Source organism: Plecotus auritus, assembly GCF_963455305.1.
Source record: "Plecotus auritus genome assembly, chromosome: 7".
NCBI classification, from domain to species: Eukaryota; Metazoa; Chordata; class Mammalia; order Chiroptera; family Vespertilionidae; genus Plecotus; species Plecotus auritus.
The window spans coordinates 36,846,680-36,872,017 of record NC_137774.1 but is presented as its reverse complement, the minus strand read 5'-3'; the positions used below and the strand labels follow the sequence as shown (position 1 = coordinate 36,872,017).

At 44.2% G+C, this 25,338-nt stretch overlaps 1 protein-coding gene and 1 pseudogene across 2 annotated transcripts in view; both read right to left on the bottom strand.

Annotated features, from left to right (window-relative positions):
- Window positions 1-980: 980 nt before the first annotated feature.
- Window positions 981-1,719, bottom strand: LOC308253860 (small ribosomal subunit protein uS3-like; annotated as a pseudogene). The gene has a single exon. The product of its transcript is annotated as a small ribosomal subunit protein uS3-like (transcript).
- Window positions 1,720-5,023: 3,304 nt separating this feature from the next.
- Window positions 5,024-25,338, bottom strand: part of RPA1 (replication protein A1) — a 60,320-nt gene continuing 40,005 nt past the window's right edge. The window contains exons 8-17 of the mRNA XM_080681530.1: window positions 24,726-24,828; window positions 23,210-23,278; window positions 22,880-23,072; window positions 22,599-22,738; window positions 22,092-22,240; window positions 19,746-19,878; window positions 15,922-16,098; window positions 9,943-10,050; window positions 7,727-7,813; window positions 5,024-5,996 (exon numbers count right to left, since the gene is read on the bottom strand). Of these exons, the coding sequence (XP_080537656.1) occupies window positions 5,892-5,996; window positions 7,727-7,813; window positions 9,943-10,050; window positions 15,922-16,098; window positions 19,746-19,878; window positions 22,092-22,240; window positions 22,599-22,738; window positions 22,880-23,072; window positions 23,210-23,278; window positions 24,726-24,828 (1,264 nt within the window). The 3' untranslated portion in view covers window positions 5,024-5,891. The remainder of the gene's footprint in view (window positions 5,997-7,726; window positions 7,814-9,942; window positions 10,051-15,921; window positions 16,099-19,745; window positions 19,879-22,091; window positions 22,241-22,598; window positions 22,739-22,879; window positions 23,073-23,209; window positions 23,279-24,725; window positions 24,829-25,338) is intronic.

Sequence of the window (25,338 nt, the reverse complement as noted above, 5' to 3'; positions counted from 1 at the left end):
CACAATTATTAAAAGTTTACATGGTTTCTTTGGAATTGGATATAAATATTTCTCCCGAGGCAGGTGGCATTAAGTTTTTCAAGGGGACTATATTCAAGGCTCGGGGAAAAAAAAAAAAAAAGATTGTTTTCTTCAAAACCCTGTGTTTCCAGATTTATCAACCGCTAAGCAGTGGGTGCGAGGTGACAGCCATTAAGAGCCTGGAGAAGCTGGAAGGTTGTAAAAATGGCCAGGGGGTTGGTTTGAAGTCTCAAGTACACCACAAGTTCACTGGCAAGTCTACCTAACTCCCACGGCATCTACACAGCTTCATGTGCCAGGGCCAGATACAGGGTATTATCAGGTGCCGCACACATCCTTCCGTCCCAGACAGCCCTTGACCTACATGAAGGCTACAATGTGTGCGTGTTTCAAATCACCCCGTTCTTTGTGAAATCTTTCCTGGTGACACTAGTCTCCAGTGATCTCCCCGTTTATTGGATTTTAATTTGACTTGTGATATTGCTACTTAGCTCCAAGCCTTGCTCCAAATAGATCACAGTTCTTGGGGGCAAGGTATCTGGCTTTAAAATCACCTACACAGAGGGTGCAACAGGCAGTCTGTGAAGACAAGTGCTACATACTTTTCTCAACGACTAAACAAAAACCCACCATCACAAATGTAATTAAGAGATTTAATAATCATTGACGAATAGATTTGGGTAAAGAATCAGGTTGATTTCTAAAGCAAGTCAAGAGGCCATTTCTGCCGCACTAGCAGAAAACGGGGGGGGGGGGGGGGGGAGGGGGGCCTGGGCTTCTTTGCAGATACCACCCCCTCATGTGGTAGGTGGGATGAACCACGATGGTCCCACAGCCTTCTCTCCCCTCTCCTCCCTACATCAGTCTATCTGCTTTTTTTTTTTCTTTTAAAAAGATTTTATTAAAGGTCTTTATAAAGCAACATCCAGACTCCAGATCCAGCTGCCAAGGAGACCCTGTTATGCTGTGGGTACTGGCTGGGGCATGGCAGGCGGCTCTGGCTTTCCCTTTCTGTTCTGAGATGGGCATGGTGGGCAGTATCTCATCTTTGGGTTCCACAATGCTCACATGGTCAGGCAGGGGCTTCTTAGGACCTATCTTACCACCTGGGTCCCAAGGAAGCATGATCTTCACTTTGATGCCCAGCACACCTTGCCTGAGCAGCACATGGCGCACGGCAGTGTCAACATAGTAGTTAACAGGGTCCCCACTGTGGATCATCAGACCATCAACAAACTTCATGGATTTAGCCCTCTGTCCTCAGAGTTTCCCCAACACCACAACCTCACAGCCTTTGGCCCCACTCTCCATGATGAACCGAAGCACACCATAGCAGGCCCTCCGCACAGCAAGGCCCCCTAGGAGTTTGTAACGCAGAGACTCTGCCTGGGAAATGGCACACGGACCTCTTGTGGCCACCTTTTCAGCATAAAGCTCTACACTGCCCTCAGGGAAGCCAAACCTCTTCTGAACCACAGCAGTCAATTCCCGGATCCGTTGGCCCTTCTCACCAAGAACATTCTGTGTCCTGGTGGCCAAAATAATAATTTCTGTCCAGTTTGGTGTAACTCGGACCTCAACTCCGGAGTAGCCATCTTCAGCCAGCTCCCGAGTGAGAAACTCGTTCAGTTCAGCTTTGAAGATGCCATCAGCAACAAACTTCCTCTTCTTGGAAATTTGCACCGCCATCTTGCCGCCGTGAGTCGCCGAAAAGAAAAAAAGCAGTCTATCTGCTTTTGTTCCAGAGGATCCTAGGACCTGCTCAAAGTACCTGCCAGCCCTTCATGCTATACAGGTTACATGAGTTATCATCAGACTAAGGCAAAGGAAAAGCAACCAGGGAACCTAAGAGAACAAGAAAAGAAGGCATACATTTTCACAGCCCCACAAAGGATACATGCTCGGGCCCATCAAAGGCTGAGTGCTTAGGATAACAATCAGAAAGTATAAGCATCCAGCGAAAGTGAATTGGCTCAATAAATTTACACATCCATATAGCCAAACACCAACTCAAATTGTGCAGGTCTATTTTTATTGAAATGGAATGTCCATGCTAGGAGTAAAGTATGCTTAGTAAAAAGTAGTCATCTATACAAGTGATTCTTGCTGACGGCTGGAATTATGGGTAAAGTTGTTCTTATCTGCAGGTTATTTTTCTACAATGAACACAAATTACTTGCATAAGAAATAATGATCCAAATAGTCCCTATTCCTTTTCTTTTTTTTTTTCCCTTTTTTAAGCAGTGTGTATCTTTTTATTTTAAATACATTTTTATTGATTTCAGAGAGGGAGGAAGAAAGAGAGAAAGAAAGAGAGAGAGAGAGAGAGAGAGAGAGAGAGAGAGAGAGAGAGAGAGAGAGAGGGAGAGAGAGAAACATCAATGATGAGAGAAGATCATTGATCGGCTGCCTCCTGGGATAGAGCCTGCAACCCCAGCACATGCCCTTGACCGGAATTGAACCTGGGATCCTTCAGTCTGCAGGCTGACACTCTATCCACTGAGCCAAACTGGCTAGGGCTCCTTTTTTCTTTACAATACTTAACATTGGCTTTATAAAAGAATTTACTTGCCTTAGCCGATTTGGCTCAGTGGATAGAGCATTGGCCCTAGGACTGAAGGGTCCTGGGCTCGATTCCAGTCAAGGACATGTACTGCAGTTGCAGGCTTGCTGCGGCCCCAGATCGGGGCACACGCAGGAGGGAACTAATCGATGTGTCTTTCTCACATTGTTTCTGTCTCTCCCCCTCCCTTCCACTCTCTAAAAATCAATGGAAAAATATCCTTGGATGAGGATTAACAACAACAAATATATATATGTATGTACACACACACACACACACACACACACACACACACACACACACTATCTAGAGGCCCAGTGCATGAAATCATGCGCAGGTACGGTCCCTAGGCCTAGCCTGCAATCAGGCAGGGCCATCTTCCCTGGCTGCCGGCAGCTGGCCCCGCCCCCGCTGCCACACACCCTGGGTCCCTGTTCGCCATCAGCGATCAGAGCCTGCTGGGCGAGAGGTGGTCAGTGCACCTCATAGTGACTGGTCGAGCAGTTGTTCTGCCGTTATGGTCGCTGGGCTTTTATTCTATAGGATACACACACTCAGTTAAAATGTTTATAAAAGCCAGAACTCTACCAACAGAGTAGGTTATAAATCTAAGAGCTAACCAACCACATAAAAAGATGGCAGGGGTGGGGATGGGGAAGAAATCCTCTCTGAGATAAGGAAACAATCAATCTACCAGGCAAGCAGCGGCCTTCTAACAAGGGAAAAGAGACTGAACAACCTGTTTTTTCTATAAATAAAACCTTGTAAGGCATATCGCCAAAGAAACACAAGTCAATATAAACCTTTATATACTGGGCTGCCAAACTTCACTTTTAGACAGTATATTAATTATGTAGTCAATAGCCATGGGTTTCATTGGTGTATTAAATACCACGATCAATATTATTTATCCTTTTTGAAGACAGGCCACTGTGGGGGTGGGGGGAAGCAAGGGGAGGGGAAATTTTTGACCCTGCAGTTCCAAAAAGTCAGGACAGCACACTAGAGATTAGCAAGGCTTTAATGGGAAGCATAAAACACTAAAAATATGGACAGAAATCAGATTATTACCCTTAGACTTTTTTTCCTGCCTCCTTCACAATGAGACTGGAGGGAATCCAAGAACCATTTAAAATAAAGGCGAAATGATTAGATTTCTTCCCTAATTGCTTAACGCTGATGTCATGGTGTACGCAAAATAAGCATTGATCTCTAAGTGAAAGATGAGAAATAGAACAACATGAGCAGCCTTTAGAGTAAACTATATCCAAGGCAATTCTAAGAACTGTGGGCCAGAATCTATTTAGGCAACCCTCAGGGACCTCGCTCTCTTAAAAGCATAACAGTGGAGCCAATTTCTGATGCTCCTCTACCAGTGATGTGATTTTTAGTAGGAAAACCTGCTAACCACCCTCCCCAGAGGGAGCCGCCCACCCCCAGAACCTGGTGGATTTCTCATCACATCCATGTAGAAATGCTGGTTTCATCACATAGGCACTGAGAACACACGGTGACTGGTACCCTCTTGAGACATGTCAGGGCAACACGGCCAGTAGACAGAAGTGGGGGGGTGGTGCGGGGAAGAATGCTGGGAGTGGTATCAAAGACTGGTCACTGGAATGGAAGCTAGTTTATCACTTCCAACCCACAATCTGTCAATCCAGAATAGTGCTCAAGACTTAATTTTCTAGCCAGCGCTTTAGAAGCCAGGTCAGACAGAAAAGAACTTCCACAAAAATTGTTGAGGAGAATCAAGCAGCCCAGTAACCATCTTCTGAGACTAGAATGTGTCTAAACAATTAGCGGGCCTGAGAAAAAGACCCTCTGTGTCTGTTCTGAACCGGGGGAGCCATCCTGCCTGGAGCCGCTGGTTCTCCTAAGAGGACAGCTAAGGATGAAACAGACCAGACATCCATCACTAAAGCTCCGCAGAAGGCCTCCACAGGCTGCTTGCCCAAATCAAAACCCAGGTCCTACCTCTAGGCCAAATGCCAAGCAGCCTGGGTACCCGGAGAGGGATGTGCAGCAAATGCCAAGCGGTGGGCTGCAGCCACCAGATAGGTAATTAATATGATTAGGAACACACTGAGCAGGCATGCTCTGCTGACGGAAAAGCCCAGCAGCGTAATTACTGTTTTCTTACCAGCTCACTGTCTGTGCACATTTCAAAGCCTGGTTGGTGTTAGACTGCTGTGTAAACATCAATAAAACCCCAAAGTGTCTTATCATCGGCATTCTTGGGTACAATGGCTTTTTGTTTTTAGTGTTTTCATTCTTTTAAAGATGCATTTCAGGGTTGCAAACGTTAGGAAGAATGATCTCCGCGCCTTGGACTATCTTCGAGTTTGCAATGAGTTAACGCCTCCCCCCAGTGAACATTTATTAGGAAGGCTAATTAATTGCTTTCTAGTTACAAGAACCCTCTGCATTCAGAGAAAGTAGGATTCACAAGCAAATACACTGTTTATTAAAGCAAGGCAAAATACTACCTATTTAACACAGTTTAAATCAAGAAATGAAACACAAATGCAATATGTACAGGTAGAAAGAAGGTGTGTGTTCACCTCCAAAATGCAATATTAATTGAAGTGAAAACGAAAGCAAAGCTTTGTAGGTGCCTGGATGCCCCTAGGGGACGGCAAGTCAATGCTTATCAGCCTTCTTCAGAAGAGACAATTTTGATTAATATCAGACCCATCTGACTTGGTCTATTAAGCCCTGGAGAAAGGATATTCTTCAGATATAAGAGATAGGTCTTTGATTAATAATTCTACCCTATTGCCATTCTGGGCATTAACGATGTGGCACCTCTGCAAGGAGGGCATCTGAATTCTGGGAAGAAGACGCGCTTACTAAACACCCAGGTTCCACACAACCACCCCTCACGCTCCCTCCTGAGAAGGAACCCAGCTGTGAAGGTGTCCCCATTGGGGGAGCAAAAGCTCTAGTTCTACGATTTACTTCACTGTCTGCAGAATTAGGGTCAATTACATGTGACATAATTCCTGCTTGAAGATAATGGAGTCTCAATAAAAAGGACAAAAGCCTGAAGAGGGAGAGGCTGGTACTACACTGCCCGCCAGCCGACCCTTCGCTCTGACAGTTACACCACAGCCATCTGAGCATGTTTTCCCTTGCCTGCCAATGGGTTTTGAGATGCACATAAAAGAGGAAATTGCTTAGTCCACCATAAAGAGGCTCTAGCCACTGTGAAGCTAATGTGAAATCGTCGCACGGGGGGTGAGAAGAAATCAATTTCATTTCGACTCTTTGTTTCCAAACTTCGGCCCCATCAGCACGGCTCTCCTCACATTGCTGCATTTCTCCTGATGTTCATGATCATCCTTCTGCTGTATTCTCTGTAGTCCACGGGCTTCACGTCCATCACAGTGGCCTTAATGCGAGACTCATCCTTTGAGAAGAGAAAAGCAGTTTGTGAACAAAGGGGAGCCCATGGCATGGAGCTGTGGTGATAACCCCCTTTGCTTCAACGGTTTCAATGATCCCAGCAGGAGGAGACAGACACAGGCTGGATCCAGAAGTCAGCCATTCCAATAAAGAAAAATCGTGAGAGCCGAGTCGACTTTTGGGGGCTGGGAGAGTGGACAGAGGCCTCCCTGCAACACAGGCCCTTTCATCCTTTCCTCACGCTCCCAAACACTCAGAAACCTTGGATCCACACAGGATGGACCTTAGAGGGCTTGTCAAGTTCAATGTATTCTCTTTATAGAGGGGGAAAGAACCCCAAGAAGGCCAGTCACTTGCCTAAAGCCACAAAGCGAGTTCTGAAAGCTGAGTGTGGGGTGAACGAAAAGCACCTGTGGCAGAAGAGGGAGACCTGGTTTAGGTCTCATCTCAGCTCAGCCAGAGAGGCAGCTCCCTGCACTTCAGCTTCCCCGTCCTCACCAGGAAGGGACTGCATGACCCTCCGATCCCTCCTGACCCCACCTCACTCAGACATCATATCACAGACGCCTGACTCCCTATCTCATTTAATGCTTATAAGAACAAACACATCTACCACCAGGTAGGAAGATGGAAGTCTAATAACAAAATGGAACGTGTTAACCCTGAAACAAATAGAGATGTTCTGAGTTCTCCCCGGACCCGTCCATTAGAATGGACCAGTCCCTTTAGAGGCAGAATGGGGTGATGCCCACAAAGGTGGCAGAGTCTAGCTCCAGGGTCCCCACACTTTAGCGTGCTCAGTAATTACTCAACACAGTCATATTTCTAGGCATGGTTAAGAGCAAAGCTCTGAACTTGGACTGCCTGGGCTGGAATCGTAGCTCTGCCACTCATTAGGATATAACTTTAGGCAAGTTACTTATTCTCTGTAGGCAACATTTTTCATTGGTAAAATGGAGATAACAATCGTTCCTACATATAGGGTTACTGTCAGGATCTAGTGAGATGATCTATGGAAAAAAAAGGTGAAGAACAGTATCTGTCAGGAAGTAAATGCTTAATACATGCTATTTTATTCTGACTATACAACTATATGACGCTGTGGGCAATTTAAGGAATTTTCAAGGTAATTTTAACTACATATGGTCTTTGTTTCATATACCAATTTCAGAACCCAAACCTTGTGGAAGATGTGAGTCCACTAGACCCGTGGTCGGCAAACTGCGGCTCACGAGCCACATGCGGCTCTTTGGCCCCTTGAGTGTGGCTCTTCCACAAAATACCACAGCCTGGGCGAGTCTATTTTGAAGAAGTGGCGTTAGAAGAAGTTTAAGTTTAAAAAATTTGGCTCTCAAAAGAAATTTCAATCGTTGTACTGTTGATATTTGGCTCTGTTGACTAATGAGTTTGCCGACCACTGCAGTTTGTGAATATTACCATTCTTGGTCAGCATACCAACAAAAAACCCCAGGTTTTAACTGAAAAGTCCATATAGCATTTTCCCCTCCTAGATGCCCCACACTGGACAGGGGACTTAATCTCTAAGTCCATTTCCTCATCTTACCACGGGGATGATCATGGTACCTCTGTGTTGGGAAGACTCAATGAGTGCCACATGCAGGGTGCTTAGCTTAGGTCTGGCACACAGCAAGCAATGACCTGACACTGTGACATGTGGGTGGCACACAGCAGTTTCCCACGCTAACCCTTCTGCAGCCCGGTGACCTTACTTACATTGTAGGTCTCTAGTTTGACTCTGATCTTGAATACGAAAGATCGAAAGTTGGCATTCTGAAAAATTTCCTCAAACGCCTGCTCATTCTGCAAAAAGAAATAGAAAACTTTAGGCTTGAACAGTACTGATACTATCTATTAGAGTTTTAAAAAGACTTTAAGAAAAATCTCTGAGAAAATTATCACCCTAGTGGTTTGAAATTACTCAGGAATGACTAACCTACAGATAACAATTCATTATATAAATCTGTTTAAGTAGAATTGTATTTAAAATTAAAATACTTTCATCTAGAGTATTCAATTTCATAAAGACAGAAAACAGAATGGCGGTTGACAGGGGTCAGCTGGGGGGGTGGGGAGGTTCAGGTGGGAAAGGGGAACCAGTGTTTGAAGGAAACAGAATTTCAGTTTGGGGAGATGAGAAGTTCTGGCGCTAGATGGTAGTGATGTTCATACAACAATGCAAATGTACTTAATAAGTTGTACAACTTAAAAATAGTTAAAATGATCAATTTTATGTGTATTTTACTACAATAAATAAATGGAAACACTTCTAAAGTTTGTGATGGAATAGATCTGAGGCCCAGCATCTTCCTTATAAATTGAGATTAAAACAAGCAAATAAACATTCAGAAAGAGGTTCAAGTTATCATATGTACTATTTCAACCTCTGTATTTTCAACTACTGATTTGATGGCAGCTGAGGAGGACAGTAAAGTGGGCAAGGTTGAGGAAAACCTAAAAATGCAGCCCTTTCCCTCTTTCTCTTGCCCCCAAATACTATTTGATTAAACTTCTTTGTAAAAAAAAAAAAAAGAGTCTGGTTAACAGCGGGGCTAGAGAAAGCATTTTACATAAATATACATAAAATACATTTACAATCCATAATAATAAAAGCGTAATATGCTAGTTAGACCAGATGTCCTTCTGGACTAAGCCACTGCGGTGGCCGGGGCCGAGGCCGAGGCAGCAGCAGTGGGGGCCAAGCCTCTTGCACGAATTTTGTGGATCGGGCCTCTAGTAACTATATAAAATTAATAGTTCAGATCAGCTAAGTGTTATCTTTGCAAGCCATACAGGACATGGAAATGGCTTTGTTTCATAAACTCTGGTGTAAAGGTTACTTCACACACAAAACAATCCTCTGGGCTTTCAGATATGTTAATAAAACAGTGCGTTACACCTTCAGAAAATTATACCAGATGCCATTATTCTTCCAAGATCAGGAAAAGCATGGAGCTCATGCTCCAGGAATATCCCAGGTCCTGAGGGAAGAGTTCCTCTATGTCCTCATTCAGCAACAGTAAAAACAGTCAAATGTAATAAGCTCATAAAAAACCCTGAAAGGCTGCTTGGAGCCTTAAAATCTGATATGAAAATAGAGGACGAGGCAAAACAGATAAAAGAGACCATCATACTTTAAAGTCAACTCCAGTCATTTCAACAAAAGGGCTTGCTGGGATTACTTCCAGGGACTCAGAGACAACATTTAAAAAAGACGCGGGGCAGAGGCACAGAAAAGAATACAAAAAAACACACCAAACAAATGTCAAATCCCTTTCTTATGCTTTTCCAAGTATTCTAACGGACTTCGTGGAAATGGCGGGGCTGGGGCATCAATAGATAGATGCCAATTTGTGACCCAGAAAATAGTCTTATTGGGTTTTTTACACGTTTTGAACAAATATCTTTCCTAAGTTTAACATAATTAATAATCTGTTCCCTGCACTAAATAAACCTAAAATGTAAAAATTCCAATTTATAAAAGTGAAATGGATAAAGTTACTGTATGAAAGGAAGTTACTGCATTAAAAAAAATCGCATCTGATGACCTAAAACAGTAAGTACCGTATCTGTGATTTTAAACCAGGATTTGACTTGACTTTTCAGGAAGGTGTTTATTATGCTGAAAAGGCACACGTGTATTTCAGAAGATACCTTCCATGTCTCAAGTGACCACAAGCACACCACCTCTGGTGTGCTAACCGTAACAGGAGAAACAGTGCTGCTTTGAGGCACGCTTGTCTATGTGACTTCATCACCCCATTGTTAGCAAATCCAAGATGGACAACAACAGATAAAATCATATGAGCATCTCAAATGATCAGCAGACTGAGAAACTGGATACAACACCCAAAAGAAACAAACACCACAATATTAAAGAGCCACGTTCCCGCACAGGAACTATTGCAGTGATGACAAAAGACGTGGCTGACCTTCTCCTTTAACTCTCCAAGGTAAGCAGTGCTTTGTCCGAGGATAGCCTCTGCAGACTCCTGGAAACAAGTGACCCACTGATTCTCTTGATAATCAGCAATATTTACCTACAAAATACAACTCTGTTATTTCAGCAAAGAAATCATAAAAGGGAGACACATTCAGGAGATGGGAGATTAACTCTTTCCACTCATGAAAATAATCACCAGGGGGAAAACTATTACCACCATATATATTATATTTTTCAGAGAATGTGAAAAGTATCATTCAAAAAGAGTTTAAAATATAAGTGTGGCCCTGGCTGGTGTGGCTCTGCTGGTTGAGCATCCTCCCGGGCACTGAAAGGTCACCGGTTCGGTCCAGGTGCATTTGGGAGGCAACCAATCGATGTCTCTCTCTCATATCGATGTTTTCTCTCTTTCTCTTCCTAATCAATAAAACATATATATATTAAAATATAAGTCTCTTTCACAGCACAAATACGATATGCTGTGGATGTGTGGGTTTAGGCCTCAGTGCAGATACAGCCCGACCCAAACTGTTCCTCAGACGCAGAATCCAGGCACCCTGGACTCAGCTCCCCTCCAGCTGCAATGCCTCTGGACTAAAGGGTTGAATAAGCTTCCAATGAGTCAGGGCAGGTTCCCCGCATTTTAAACTGCACGACCTTCAGTCACTAGGAGGCGCTCCATGGGGCAGCTCAGTCACTGCTGAGCACCCAGACAATTTAAAAGCCTGAGCTAAGGGCCTATGGTCAGTCCCCAGATTTACCTAGCAACAGAAATGAGCAATCAAGTGTCTCCAGTTGGACCAGGGTGTAAAATTAAATAGGAGAGTCGAGGAAGAAAGTGGGTCACAAAGAATCCAGTTGCTAAAAGGGAAAAGTGAATAAAAGGCTTAGTATAAATAAGAGGGCACTACTGGGTAGCTCAGAGAGTGGTCCAAATACGCCAAGGTTGTGGGTTTGATCCCGGGTCAGGGCACATACAAGAATCAACCAATGAATGTGTAATTAAGTGGAACAACAAATCAATACCTCTCTCTCTCTCTCTCAGATCAATAAATAAAATTTTAAAAGGAAACGAAAATGAGAGCAACATTTTTTTATAAATGTATCATTTTGATGATTTTACATATTCACTTTGCACATACATGGCTAATATATCAAGTTATGATGAAAAATAAGGAAACAAGAAGATAAAACACTCAGAAATATAAGGGCATATCACATACTGGGGCTCACACCTACAGTTCACCCCATGCTATCCTCCTCCTAGAGGCAAAGGGCACCCACTTTCCAGGGTGAGAACATCAAAAACAGATACAGGGGTGAGTGTCACGTGAAACCAGATGCCAGACTCCACTTAGAAGCTTCTAATAGAAAGGCTAATGAAACAAACTATATGAAACAATTTCCTTCATTTCAGTTCAACTGAAGTATGTAGTTTACAGCCTATAAGAACTGTAAATATAGGGAGAAACCAAGATGGCGGCATAGGTAAGCACCTAAACTGCTGCCTTGCACAACAATTTCAAAACTACAACTAAAAGACAGAACGGACACCATCCAGAACCACAGGAAAGCTGGCTGAGTGAGAATTCTACAACTAGAAGGAAAGAGAAAAGCTCACAGAGAATTGGAGGTATGGCAAAGGGTCTTTGTGCGCGCAGAGAGGAAGGGTGGCTGAGAGCCTGGCTGACTTTCTCTGGCGGAAGGGGGAAGGAAGCCCCCGACCGCATTGAACCCCAGTTCTGACTGCACTGAACCCCAGTCCCGGGCGAAACCCCATGGACCCAGGCTCATACAGGGGGAGTCTGGTCTGTCAGGTAGAGAGAAAGGCACCTGGAGACTCGGAGACCCGGGGGAGACCTGGGGGAGCCCCGGCAGGCAGGGTTCTGGAGGCGCGCGCCAGTGTGCACAAAGGCTGCGGAGGTTACCACAGGCTTTCCCTAGCAGAAGGGAGTCCGAAGCTCCTGACTGCACTGAACCCCAATTCTGACTGCACTGAACCCCAGTTCCAGGCGAGCCCCTGGGGACCCACGCTCTTACGGGGGGGGGGGGGGAAATCTGGACTCTCGGGCGGAGACTTGGGAGCCGGGGAAGGCAAAGGTCTGCAGGCGCGCACGCGCACAAGGGCAAGGCTGACTGGAAGCCAAGACTGTCTGCTCCGCCCTGAGACTCCACCCCATCCAAGCTGAGCACAGAGGCTATTGCAATTTGGCAAGTCTAATCCTATAAGACTGTCTCCAGCACCGAACTTCTCCCAGCGTAGACACAGCTGATCCTTACAGCCAACTGGCCTGGAGGTCAATTCCTCCCAGTGATACCAACAACAATCAAGACTTAACTACAACAAGGCTGTACACACAGTCCACAAAGGGGTGCACCAAGAGTGTCCACCTCAGGTTAACTGGGGAGGCCGACCCACTGGGCCATATAGGAAACCTAGCACACAAATCTACCCTACCAACTCAGGGAAGCAATGAAAATGCGGCGTCAAAGAAACAGATCACAAACGAAAGAAATGGAGGAAAACAAACGACTGGATATAGAATTCAAAACCACGGTTATAAGGCTTTTCAAGAATATCCTAGAAAAGGCCGATAAATATAACGAGACCCTCGAAGATATGAAAAAGGACCAACTAGAAATTAAACATACACTGACTGAAATAAAAAATATTATACAGAGACCCAACAACAGACTAGAGGAACACAAGAATCAAGTCAAAGAATTGAAATACAAAGAAGCAAAAAACACTCAACCGAAAAAGCAAAAAGAAAAAAAAATCCAAAAAGTTGAAGATAGTGTAAGAAGACTCTGGGACAACTTCAAGCGTACCAACATCAGAATTATGGGGGTGCCAGAAGAAGAGAGAGAGCAAGATACTGAAAACCTATTTGAAGAAATAATGACCAAAAACTTCCCCCACCTGGTGAAAGAAATAGACTTACAAGTCCAGGAAGCGCACAGAACCCCAAACAAAAGGAATCCAAAGAGGACCACACCAAGACACATCATAATTAAAATGCCAAGAGCAAAAGACAAAGAGAGAATATTAAAAGCAGCAAGAAAAAAACAGTTAATTACCTACAAGGGAGCACCCATACGATTGTCAGCTGATTTCTCAACAGAAACTATGCAGGCCAGACGGGAGTGGCAAGAAATTTTCAAAGTGATGAACAGCAAGAACCTACAACCAAGATTACTCTACCCAGCAAAGCTATCATTCAGAATTAAAGGGCAGATAAAGAGCTTCACAGATAAGAAAAAGCTGAAGGAGTTCATCACCACCAAACCAGTATTATATGAAATGCTGAAAGGTATTCTTAAAGAAGAGGAAGAAGAAAAAAGTAAAGATGAAAATTATGAACAACAAATACAAATCTATCAACAAGTGAACCTAAAAATCAAGTGAATTAAAAACCTGAGGAACAGAATAATCTGGTGAATATAATAGAATCAGGGGCATAGAAAGGGAGTGGACTGATAATTCTCAGGGGGAAAGGGGTATGGGGGGTGTTCAGGAAGAGACTGGACTAAAATCATACACCCATGGATGAGGACAGTGGCGGGGAGGTAAGGGCAGAAAGTGGGGTGGGAGCCGGGTGGAGGGGAGCTATGGGGGGAAAAAGGAGAAACAATTGTAATAATCTGAATAAAGATTTATTAAAAAAAAAGAATTGTAAATATATAATTTTCCTCCTGAATTAACATTTTAAGGGGCAATTAGAATATTGAAAAGATGATGGATTGCCTTACTTTTTTAAAAAATATATTTTTAGTATTTTTTTTTTTTTAAGAGAAGGGAGAAGGGAAGAAAGAAACATCAATTGGTTGCCTCCCGCACGCACCCCAACCCCGACCAGTGATTGAACCCACAACCTGGGTATGTGCCCTGACCAGGAATCGAACTGATGACCTTTGGGTATACAGGTCAATGTTTAACCAACTGAGCCACAATTGCCAGGGCTGGAATGCCTTATTTTTTATCTAAAAAGATTTTTTAAAAATTTTTCCTATTATAAGAATATTCACTGCAAGGGGGGGAAAAAGGAAAATGCAAAAAATTATAAAGAAAAATTAACCAAAAAAAAAAAGAAAGAAAAATTAACCAGTCCTAGCTGGTTTGGCTTAGTGGATAGAGCGTCAGCCTGTGGACTGAAGGGTCCCAGGTCTGATTCCGGTCAAGGGCACATGCCTGGGCTGTGGGCTCAATCCCCAGTAGGGGGCATGAAGGAGGCAGCCGATCAATGATTCTCTCTCATCATTGATGTTTCTACCTCTCTCTCCCTCTCCCTTCCTCTCTAAAATCAATAATATATCCTATATAATCCTATATAATAAAAGACTAATATGCAAATAGACCAAATGGTCACTATGATGTGCACTGATCACCAGGGGGCAAGCACTCAATGCAGGAGGGGGAGCGTAGCTCAGCCAGAAGCTGGGCTCTTGGCTGGCGAGCACAGCGGCAGTGGCAGGAGCCTCTCCCACCTCCACAGCAACACTAAGGATGTCCGACTACCGGCTTAGGCCCGCTCCCCACCTAAGCCGGCAGTCGGACATCAGTCAGACATCCCCCAAGGGCTCCCAGACTGTGAGAAGGTGCAGGCCGGGCTGAGGGGACCCCCTCCCCCCAGCCAGTGCACGAATTTCGTGCACCAGGCCTCTAGTATAGATTAAGAAAAAAAGAAAAATCAACTAGCAATAACCATTATTCACAGTCTGGTATTTGTCCCCCTATTTGGTTTACATAACTCAAGACTATAAAACATACCATTTAAAATTTGCTATTTTTAAGTAATAAAACCTGAACATTTATGTACTTTTTTTTTTTGTTAATCCTCACCAGAGGATATTATTTTTTTCCACTGATTTTTTTTTTCTTCTTAGAGTAGGGGGTGGGAAGAGAGAGAGAGAGAGAGAAATATTGATGTGAGGGACACATTGACCGGTAGCCTCCCTCAACCACCCGACTGGGGCTGGGGATCAAACCTGCAACCCAGGTACATATCCTTGACCGGAATCAAACCTGTGGCCCACTCTAACCACTGAACAAACCAACCAGGGCTATTTATGTTATGTAATAGTTTTCGTTAGCATTGCTTTTCAAATATTTTAACTGTGGAAACTATCAAACAGAATATTCTAATGTCTTCATGGTATTCCGCTCTACAGATACTCAATAAAGGAATTAACCAGTAGACTATGAAGGACATTTAAATTGTATCCAAGTTTTCAAAATAAGTAACAGGGCAATAGACAACTTTATAGAGATGTAAGATCTCCAATTATTTCTTTAGAAGAAATTCCCTCCAGGTGCTTACTGTATCAGAAAATACAAATATTTTTAAGGCTTCCGATATATTACCACCAAATCATCTTCTAAAAAAATGAGTGCCTGTTTTTTGTGTGTTCCTTTATCATCGTTTAGTGTAACTTTTAAGAAAACATACACCCTTCATTTTAAAGGTTTTTAAAACCTTTAAAGACGTTCTGACAATGCAAAGAAGCAACAATCCACATCAGCATGCAGTCACATTCCTCTGAAGTCAGCTCTACTGAGGCAAGAGGAACAGATTATCCACAAGAAAAATAACTAAATATAGGCACTGGCTGCATAAGTATAATTACTGCTCTCCAGAAATGCCACTGCAAATTAATTTATCTTCATAACAGTTAGTGGGCAAGTGCCACCCATGCTGTAATTGCACTACATGCGCAGCAGACTGAAATCAGCTGGGGAGCTCAATGCAACTTTCTGGCAGGAAAAAATGCTTTCAGTGGGAGCAGACGGACTGCTCCTCAATGGCCAGGCCCTGGCTTTTGTATTTATGAACAACAAGCTCGTCAGCACTTACTCATCTGCAGGCTTCCTATCACCACGAGTGGTCGTTTTTGCTGTTTCTACAGTGCCCGGCCCTCGGAAGAGACTCAAGTCCCACAGTGGTTCGCATCTACCCATTCTACTTACCGACAGGATCATGCGGTACTTGAAATTGGGAAATTCTCGATCACACTTCTCACAGCGGTATAATCCGTTCTGTTGATCAATCACTTTCTTATTGCATTCCTGAGTTGGGCAGGCCTGATACATAGAGTTCTCTTTGCGAAGATACACCACTGTCGCCACAGAGCTAAAATAGTCTGCCTTCAAGAGAAAAGGGTGACACGAGACATTGAGCAACCAGGCTTAACTCAGGACTGGGCTTAGGGGCAGCCCAAGGTGGGCCCTTACACGGAAGTGCAAGTGTTTCTAATCACAATGTGACTACAGGGAGTAAGTCATTGTGTAGCTTTACAAATCACTTGTGCTAACCACAAAACCCATAAAAAGGTAATAAACCAAGCATATGATTCCTTAACAATAAAAGAGTTAATTATAAATTAAACTAAACTAATTAAATTGGAAATCGAGTATATGAAAGATAAAGACTTCAAGACACAAAGGCTAGCTTTCCTGCTCCTCTGACCTCCGGAGGTAACAGACTAGGAAATACGGAGTAAGGCAGTAAACCTAATACTAGTACACCTACGTCCAACCATCCCCCCACATTAAAAACAACAGCAGTCACCCTAGCTGGTTTGGCTCAGTGGACAGAGCATTGGCCTGAGGACTGAAGGGTCCCGGGTTCGATTCCAGTCAAGGGCACATGCCCAGGTTGCAGGCTCTATCCCCAGTGGGGGGCATGCAGGAGGCAGCCAATCAATGATTCTCTCTCATCATTGATGTTTCTCTATCTCTCCCTCTCTGAAATCAATAAAAACATATATTTTAAAAATAAACAAAAAAACACAACAGCAGTGATTTCTAGGGCTCAGAGTCACCTTTATCTTTTCTTGGCTAGAGGTCAGCAAACTTTTTCTGTAAAAAGCCACACAGTAAATATTTCAGGCTTCCCAAGCCATTCGGTCATAGTCTGCTATTGTGGGCAAAGCATCCACAGACAATATGTAAATCAAAACATGTGGCTGTGTGCCAGCAAAACATTATTTACACCAGACAGCAGGCTGGATTTGGCCTGTGGGCTGGCTGTCAAGCCCCAGTCTGTCATCAAATTCAGGAGAATCCAACAATAACTGAACAAGGGCATTCAAAGTGGAGAAATCACTGATAAGTAAATGTAGCGAGGATTAAGTCACGTGCTGAGCTTTATGTTGTTGTTCTTTGTTTTGCCTTTTAACTCTCATAGAAAGGATATGGGATGGATCCTTTATGGGGGGTGAACAGGTCCCTCTGGGTATACTCTGAATTCAGAGCCAAGTCAGCAATTCTGGGGCTTTCCAATGTTTCAGACCAAAACAGGCAAAATAATCCTGTGGATGTTTAAAAAGCTTGGATGAGTCCTCACTCTAGAAAGCTTAAGAGGAAAGTAATGTCTCCTAGGAGAATGCCTAGAGTTTGTCTGTATTTCTAAATTTTTTTTTTAAATCCTCATCTGAGAACACGCTTAGAGAGAGGAAGAGGGAGAGAAAGCGAGAGCGAGAGAGAGAGGTCGATGTTAGAAACACCCTTGGCTGCCCTATGCATACTCCCCATGGGGGATCAAACCTGCAACCCAGGTATGTGCCCTGCCCAGGAATTGAACCGTGACCTTTTGGTGCACTGGATGACACCCAACCGAGCCATTCTGGCTGGGCGAGTTTTTCTGTATTTCCAGGTAAGGTCCAGATTCAAAGCATAATTGAAAGTTTGTGTGCAAATAGGGACTCTCTAGGTCTGATTTCTTATTACAGACTGTCTATCTTTAGATCTTAGAAAGAAATTGGGTGATGAGAACCCAAACGGACAAACAGATCTGTCTAATGCTTAGCTCTCAAGGTGCTGTGTAACAATAGTGCATTGTAATTTGCAGCTGATGACAATGATGGATAAAGGAATACAGCAAAATGAGACAGTAAGGAGTAAAAACCATCCTATCTAATAAAAGAGTAGTATGCAAATTAACCACCACTCTGCTACACCCACAACCCACGCCCACCAGCCAACAGGAGCGAGTATGCAAATTAACCCAACCAAGATGGCTGCAGCCACAGAGCGAGCAGGAGGCTTGGGTTTCCCTGGTAATGGAGGAAGCCAAGCTTTCTGCACACCCTGGCCGGCCTAGGCCTCCGCTCAAGGCTACAGAGTTTCAATTATAGAAGATAAATAAATCCCAACAAAAATGGTGGCAGCCACGGAGCTGGAGAGAGCAGGAGGCTTGAGTTGCCTCCGGCGATGGAGGAAGCCAAGCTTTCCACAGCCCTCGCCTGCCTTGGCCTCGCTTAAGGCTACAAAGTTTCAATTATAGAAGATAAATAAATCCCAGATACCAGGGCCTCTGCTTGGGTTGCCAGGGGGCGTGGCCAGCCTGCAAACCACCACAGGCCCTTCGCCCAGGCCACCCCACGCCCCAAGGAAACCCCCACCCTGATCCGGGACACCCTTCAGGGCAAATTAGCTGGCCCCCACCCAGGCACCAGGCCTCTATCCTATCTAATGAAAGAGTAATATGCAAATCGACTATCACTCCAACACACAAGATGGCTGCCCCCATGTGGTCAAAGATCCTGCCCCCATGTGGACACAAGATGGGTGCCATAAGATGTCCAGCAGGGGAGGGCAGTTGGGAGGGACCAGGCCTGCAAGGGAGGGCAGTTGGGGGCAATCAAGCATGCAGGGGAGGGCAGTTAGGGGTGACCAGGTCGGCAGAGGAGGGAAGTTGGGGGTGACTGGGCCTGCAGGAAGGGCAGTTGGGGGGGACCCAGGCCTGCAGGGGAGAGTAGTTGGGGGTGACCAGGCCTGCAGGGGAGGACAGTTAGGGGCAAACAGGCTGGCAGGGGAGCAGTCAGGCATCAATCAGGCTGTCAGGGGAGTGGTTAGGGGGTGATCAGGCTGGCAGGCAGAAGCAGTTAGGGGCAATCAGGAAGGCAAGCAGGTGAGCAGTTGGGAGCCAGCAGTCCTGGATTGTGAGAGGGATGTCCTACTGGGATCGGGCCTAAACGGGCAGTCAGACATCCCTCAAGGGGTCCCAGATTGGAGAGGGTGAGGGCTGAGCTGAGGGACACCCCCCACCCCATGCACGAATTTCGTGCACCGGGCCTCTAGTATTGTATAATATGAAGACAATAAAGCAGGAACTGCTGTTCTGGGGAAGCATAAAGGAGAAATAATTTAAATATTAAACTGTGGACAGAATACAGGTTTAGATCAAGAAGGGAAAGGGTCATTCTATACAAACACTGAAAGGGAAGCTGCATCTAAAGGCAAATGCTAGAGCCAATTCTTGTCAGAGACACTGGCGACTCTCAGCCCAGGAGGGGTTAATACTCTACAGTCAGTGAAAGAACAGGTGAATTGCCTGATGTCTGTCACTGGGCCTGACCGATGCTCCATGGAGGTGTATATATAACCTCAAAACCTCTCTTCTTGGCATATGGGCATTTCAATCTGCAAAGAATTGCAGAAACAATCACAGAAAAGAAATATGGACCCGAAGGCAGTTTATATTGTAATGCATATCTTGGTTATGACCACTTTGTTAAGATCCCTCTAAGAATTAAACACCTCTCTAAGTCAGAGTTCTTAACATTTTCTGCCTCCAAGACCTGAGGGGTACAACCTATTCCTTGAGGAAGCACGGCTACTGCTCACTGGCAGCGATTCCCAACCATCACGCCACGCTCTGGCCAGAGCCCCCGCCAGGAATCATAGCTCTGGATTCATGTCTGACAGCTGGTACCAGAAATCAGATTTGGAAACGCATCCCTCTGCACACTGTATGTGCTTTTGTGAAGAAAGTTAGGAATGTAGGATACCTTGTCACCGTGGCCCAGGTTCTCTGATTTAACCTCATACAAAGTTTTCCAGTTGGTGTTGCTTCCTGCTGATCCTCCACCCTTTAGATCCGAGATGGAAACACCATCTAAAGCTTGTCCTTCCGAGTCAAACCTGAGAAACAAACAAATGGCAGACTATGTACTTATTGAATATGCCAGTCATTTCTTTATGCCAAATACAGGCTATCCACCCCCACCCAACTTTCACAGGTCACGGTCACGTGGGCTGCAGTGCATGTCTTCCTCGTTGTATCTTCAGCCACTGAAGAAAGGAATGACTTCTTTTTATCTCAGTTGCTTTGATGCCCCCCAGTGGTCAAGAAAGACAGTGCCCAAGTACCACGGAAGCTTTTCTTAAATTAGCCTTCCTATCAACATTGGCCCCAGGGCCCAAGGCCAAAGAAACAGTAACCTGGAAAATCAGCAACAGAAAAGCAATAACTACAGCTCTGGTATAGTTCTTTGGGCCACTGATGCTCATTCTCCATCCGCAGCTACATTTTTACCATCACTGAAATGTATCAGTATAGAAAGTGACAGCCAACATATTGCAACGGTAGCAAAAAACTGTTCCCCTGGTGAAAGAGCTTTTAAACCTGATACAGAGTCCAAAAGATTACATAACCCAAAGGAACTGACTGGAAGGTATTATGATTTCTTATAGATTTACCTTCTTAGTGAGATTTTTACTTATGCCAATATGAAAGTTAAAATTAATTGGTATTGAATTATTATTGAAATTGATTCTATTTCTTGATCGATTATCAGCCAATCTGAAGGGAAGGGGACCCGGGAAAAAGTGGCTCAGAAACCTATTTGTGGCAGGGAAGCACGAGCCTGAGGTTAAAACCATGTCACTGCCATCCAAAGGGAGGATCATGACGAGCTAACCACATCGAGAGCAGGCTCCTTAGGAAGAGACCATCTTACTGCCATGGCTGCTGCCCTAAGCTGCAGAAGATTGCCTTCTCATTCTGTCAGGTGAGCAGCTAAATCCGTCACAGAGGCACAGCAAGGTTCATAAATCTGTTTTGCCACGACTAGCTACACAAGTTTACGATTTCAAAAACTCCAAGGAGACACTTGCCACCAAAGACAGCTCATCAGGAGTCAACAGAGCAAGGAGAGAGGCAGCCCCTTCTTACAATAAAAATTCCACATTGTTATAACCAAGATCTAAACCTCTCTAATCCTTGCCGAGTGGATTGTGTGCACTGAACCTCTTAGATCAATGTCCAGTGATTTTATTTTGGAGACAGCCATGTCTTTTCATGTTGACCGGGATGATAGTTATTGACAAGTAAAATATAAAGACCTTAATGTGGGTATGCCATTAACCTGGGGTCAAGCCCCAGAGCCTGAAAGAAAATAAAGCAATAAGGATCTAAAGCAGTGGTTATTTCTGGTCAGACTACCAACAGGCCCCTGTCTTAGAATACAATGCCAGCTACCAGAATTGTTAAATACAGAGACATGTGGCCCACACTCACGAGGCTGGCTTAAGTGACATGGATACTCCAGTCGATGTTTCATGAAACTATTCAAATGCAAGTACTACTGGTTTGCATTAGACACCAAACAAAAGCAGGGAGTATGCAATGTGAGCTAATTCTTTAGTTCCTAAAGCACTAAAACAGCTGGAAATCAACCCCCTTCCCGTGGCTACAGCCAGACAAATTATTTAAGCTCAAGCTTACATGTTCTCCCTGACCACATCAATCCTGCATACCATGTTTCAGTGTGAAGTGCTCTTCTGAGGCAGAGTTTTAACACCCTAAAAAGCTAGATACAGCAAGGAGATTTTACGAGGCTCCCCTCATCCTTTGAGTGCTTTGGGAATAACAATAAAATGCCAACAAAAGCCCACTGTTCTCACGGGGCACTTTATCAGAGTCCAGTGAATACACACTAGGAGATGCCATCAGCACCAAAGACTGGACAGAACAAGAAAGCACTTTCTCCCCCCACACAATAGCCCAGGGCTTTAAACCCAGGAAAGAGAGATGCCTTCAGCACGCAGCTGCTAAAGCCCGGCCTCATCCTGCTTTGGCAGGATTGGGGTCGGCATGCAGCACTTCCATTCTAATTGCCTCCTCCACCGACTCTCCAGGTTTGTCATGGGATTATAGGTTTGTCAGTTTAAGGGCTTTAAAGCCATCCTCTCAGAAGGTGTAATGCCACCAAGAAATAGAGGCACTGCTCCATTCAGTAACGAAGTCCTCTGGCCGGCAGACAGCTCACACACTGATCATAAGAACCAAAAGAACCAGCTCTTCTCAAAGCTCAGGCTCAAACAGCCCCCTTGTTTAGCCCCATAGCACTTACCATCCACGAAGCTTATAGGCCTCTGGGATGTCAGGATTCAAAATGATTGTGCTTGAAGACAGTACAGAGAGGCTCCGTCCACCAAAATCAGAAACTCTGGCTCCTTTGATAGCCATCACGGGTTGTCTAGAACCATCAAATTTATCAGCCTGCATCACAACAAAAATCCCAAACAAATACAAATAGGTGTCACTGGCAGGAAGAACACACAGAACATTATTATAGAAAACAAGGATAACAGTCAATAGCAGAGTGAATGCAATAAATGGTACATGGCATCTATACAAGGTAACCTCACACACAAGAATCTGTTTAGAGATACATCAAAGCTAATGTAGAAGAAATAGCATTTCACTATATAAAACTTAAACCATTCCAATCCCACAGAAGTAAATCAAATGAAGGATTTCCAACAGTCCGTGGACAGCCCGATCCTTCATTAGGAAGGTCTCCAGGACAAGTCACCCCCTTCTGCACGTGCTCTGACTGCTCAACACAAGTACTTACATCTTCTCCCCACAGAGTAGCAGATACCACTTTCCCTGACATGTCCATCAAATAGATATTTCTCTTAGAAACTTCTCGGTTGTTGGACTTCACTGTGATTTTAATGGCATCTTCATAGCTCTTGCAGATCCCAATTATGTCTAAAACACAGGCACAATGTTTTAGCTGGAGATGGTTAAGACTACATGACGGCAGGACCAAAGGGTGACAGCAAGCAGGTAAGCCTCCCGCCTCCCCTATGTGATAATCACCACTCTCTCTGCGCTCAGACACAGGCTTACCGATGAGGGAGTCCTTGGGTTTGCTCTCGAGGTCATCGATCTTTGTGAAATCAAACTGAACTGTAGGTAAATTATGACCGTCTTCGCAGGGCATAACAGAAGTCTCATTATTGAAGGTCATCTCATAGTCGTTTTTAACGGCTGAGAACTGTTTGTTGGCAATCTTCAGAGTTCCTTTAGTGAAATAATAGACCTGCAAGAGCCCAAGCCACGGAACATGGGACAGTCCATCAAACCAGACGTATAGACCCTTTACCGCCACACAGCTCTCTAAGGGATGGGAGATCCCTCATCCTCAACTGTTTCAGTTCTGGACTCAGCACTACATACCTTGTTCACGTCAATGAGGGGAAAGAACTTGTCCACTTGCTCATTGAAAGCAGTAGCTCTGATTTCACCCTGTGGACGCATGCAAGAGGTTAGAATTGTGGTGGTCAGCAAGTTCTGCCGTGATCAGGGCACTTTAGTGTCAAATGACACCTTTAAGGAAACACACGTCCTACAGTCACATATTCAAGTTATTAACCCCATGAAACAATGTAAGCTTAGACAGCCGATACTGTTATCACGCTTGATCAACCTCAAGTTAGAAACCTAAAAAAAGGAAATAAAAAAAAACAACCAACTAACCCAATGGTGAGTTGGATATTCTGACAACAAAAATAAAACTCTGAACGCTGAGTGACACGCCGAAGCCCACGGGAGGTAGGCTGAGCCACAATGACTCACCAGCTTCCCTCACATTCGCACTAAGCAAGGAATTAGTCCATATTCAGGAGTCATTGCCAAAAATGTTACAGTAAAACATGTTTTAAAGTTGCTCGTGACTTGATTTTCACTTTTGCTTTTCATCAGTCCAAATGCTACAGATGGATAAACTTAAATGGCTGGAACTTTTGCCAACTGACAGAATAGGCCAATAATTTGATAAAAAACTAAGTCCTGATATTGATTCAGACATCATAGTCAATAGTATACTTGGGGTGTCATCCCATCTTCCAAAAACAAAACACAAACTAACTACCTATTTTGTATCTGCTCTTAGAGGCTTGAACAAATAGGAAATGTTTGTTCAGCCCTAGTCGAATAGAGCGTCGGCCTGTGGACCAAAAGGTCCCGGGTTCGATTTCGGTCAAGGGCACGTACCTTGGTTGCAGGTTCCTCCCCAGCCTGGGCCCTGGTGGGGCACATGCAGGAGGCAACCAATTGATGTGTTTCTCTCACATCAATATTTCTCTCTTTCCCTCTCTCTTCCACTCTCTCTAAAAAGTCAATGGAAAAATACCCTTGGGGGAAGATTAACAAAACAAACAAAAAAGAATGCTTCAAGTACATATAGTATTAGGAAGTATAAACGAAACTAATGGACAGAAGACTGTAAAGATTTCACAACTTGGATTTTTTGTCTCCTCATCATGGTCATGTTTAAGGAATCCATGTAGTCTGAATAATCAGAATCCATCTCCCACAAAACCATTCACTTATCACCATGACTACTGCGTGCCTTTCACTGTGACTCAAAGCTCCACTTTGCTCCCGAGCACACATCACCTCCTATAGCTTCAACTAAGCCTGCCAGCAAGTCAGACAGAGCACCTCTGCTTTCTCCTGCCCAGGAGGCTACTTATACACTTAGAAAGCTAATTTTCACTGCTACAAATGCTTCCGTTTAAGGTCAAGGATTTTATTTATGACCTTTGCCCTCAGATAGCATCAAAGACTACAAAAGAGGAAAAACAACAACAATTATGGCTCTTTTTGGCCTACTATGGTTTTTTACCACAGAGGGCTGGACAGAGGCGAGCTTCTGTTCCTTGGAGTGGACCACTGCTTGACAAATACTCACACTCTCATCGACTAGTTCTATAGAGAAAAGTTTCCCTTCCCCTCGGGAGTTGCTCCAGGTCCGGATCTGACTTTTGTTGGTAACACGAGCACAAACAGTCCACCTAGAAAATCAAATAGAGTACATTAGTATTCCAAGTCTTACTTGGGAAAGATCTGAAAGGTTCCCTAACATCTTCCTGTAGCCTTTCTTCTCTTTCACATACTCCATTTTTTCGATATAAGCTGTATTTTAATCCACCTAATTAAACCCAAAGATGACACAAAGGTTTGACAGTTTATAGAATAAGCAAATAGTAAAACATACAGGTGATTTAACACTAACTCATTCTTCTGTCAAATAAGTAAATTTATAAACTCCCTTCTCCAAAAAAGCATCACCAAGGCAACAATATCCCCTTAATGAAAGGTTTGAAGCTAGAAAAGGCAGTAATACCAGCAATTATATTTTGCCACTATTTTCATTATGGGAACCGATACAGCTGGTGTCAAACTTCTGTCGCATTTCTCACACACACTGAAGAGAATACAAGGCTATGGAACATGGTGTTGGTAAGTGACCAAAGCAAAACACACGGAAGCAGCATGAACTCAGAAGCCAATGAGACAGGAGG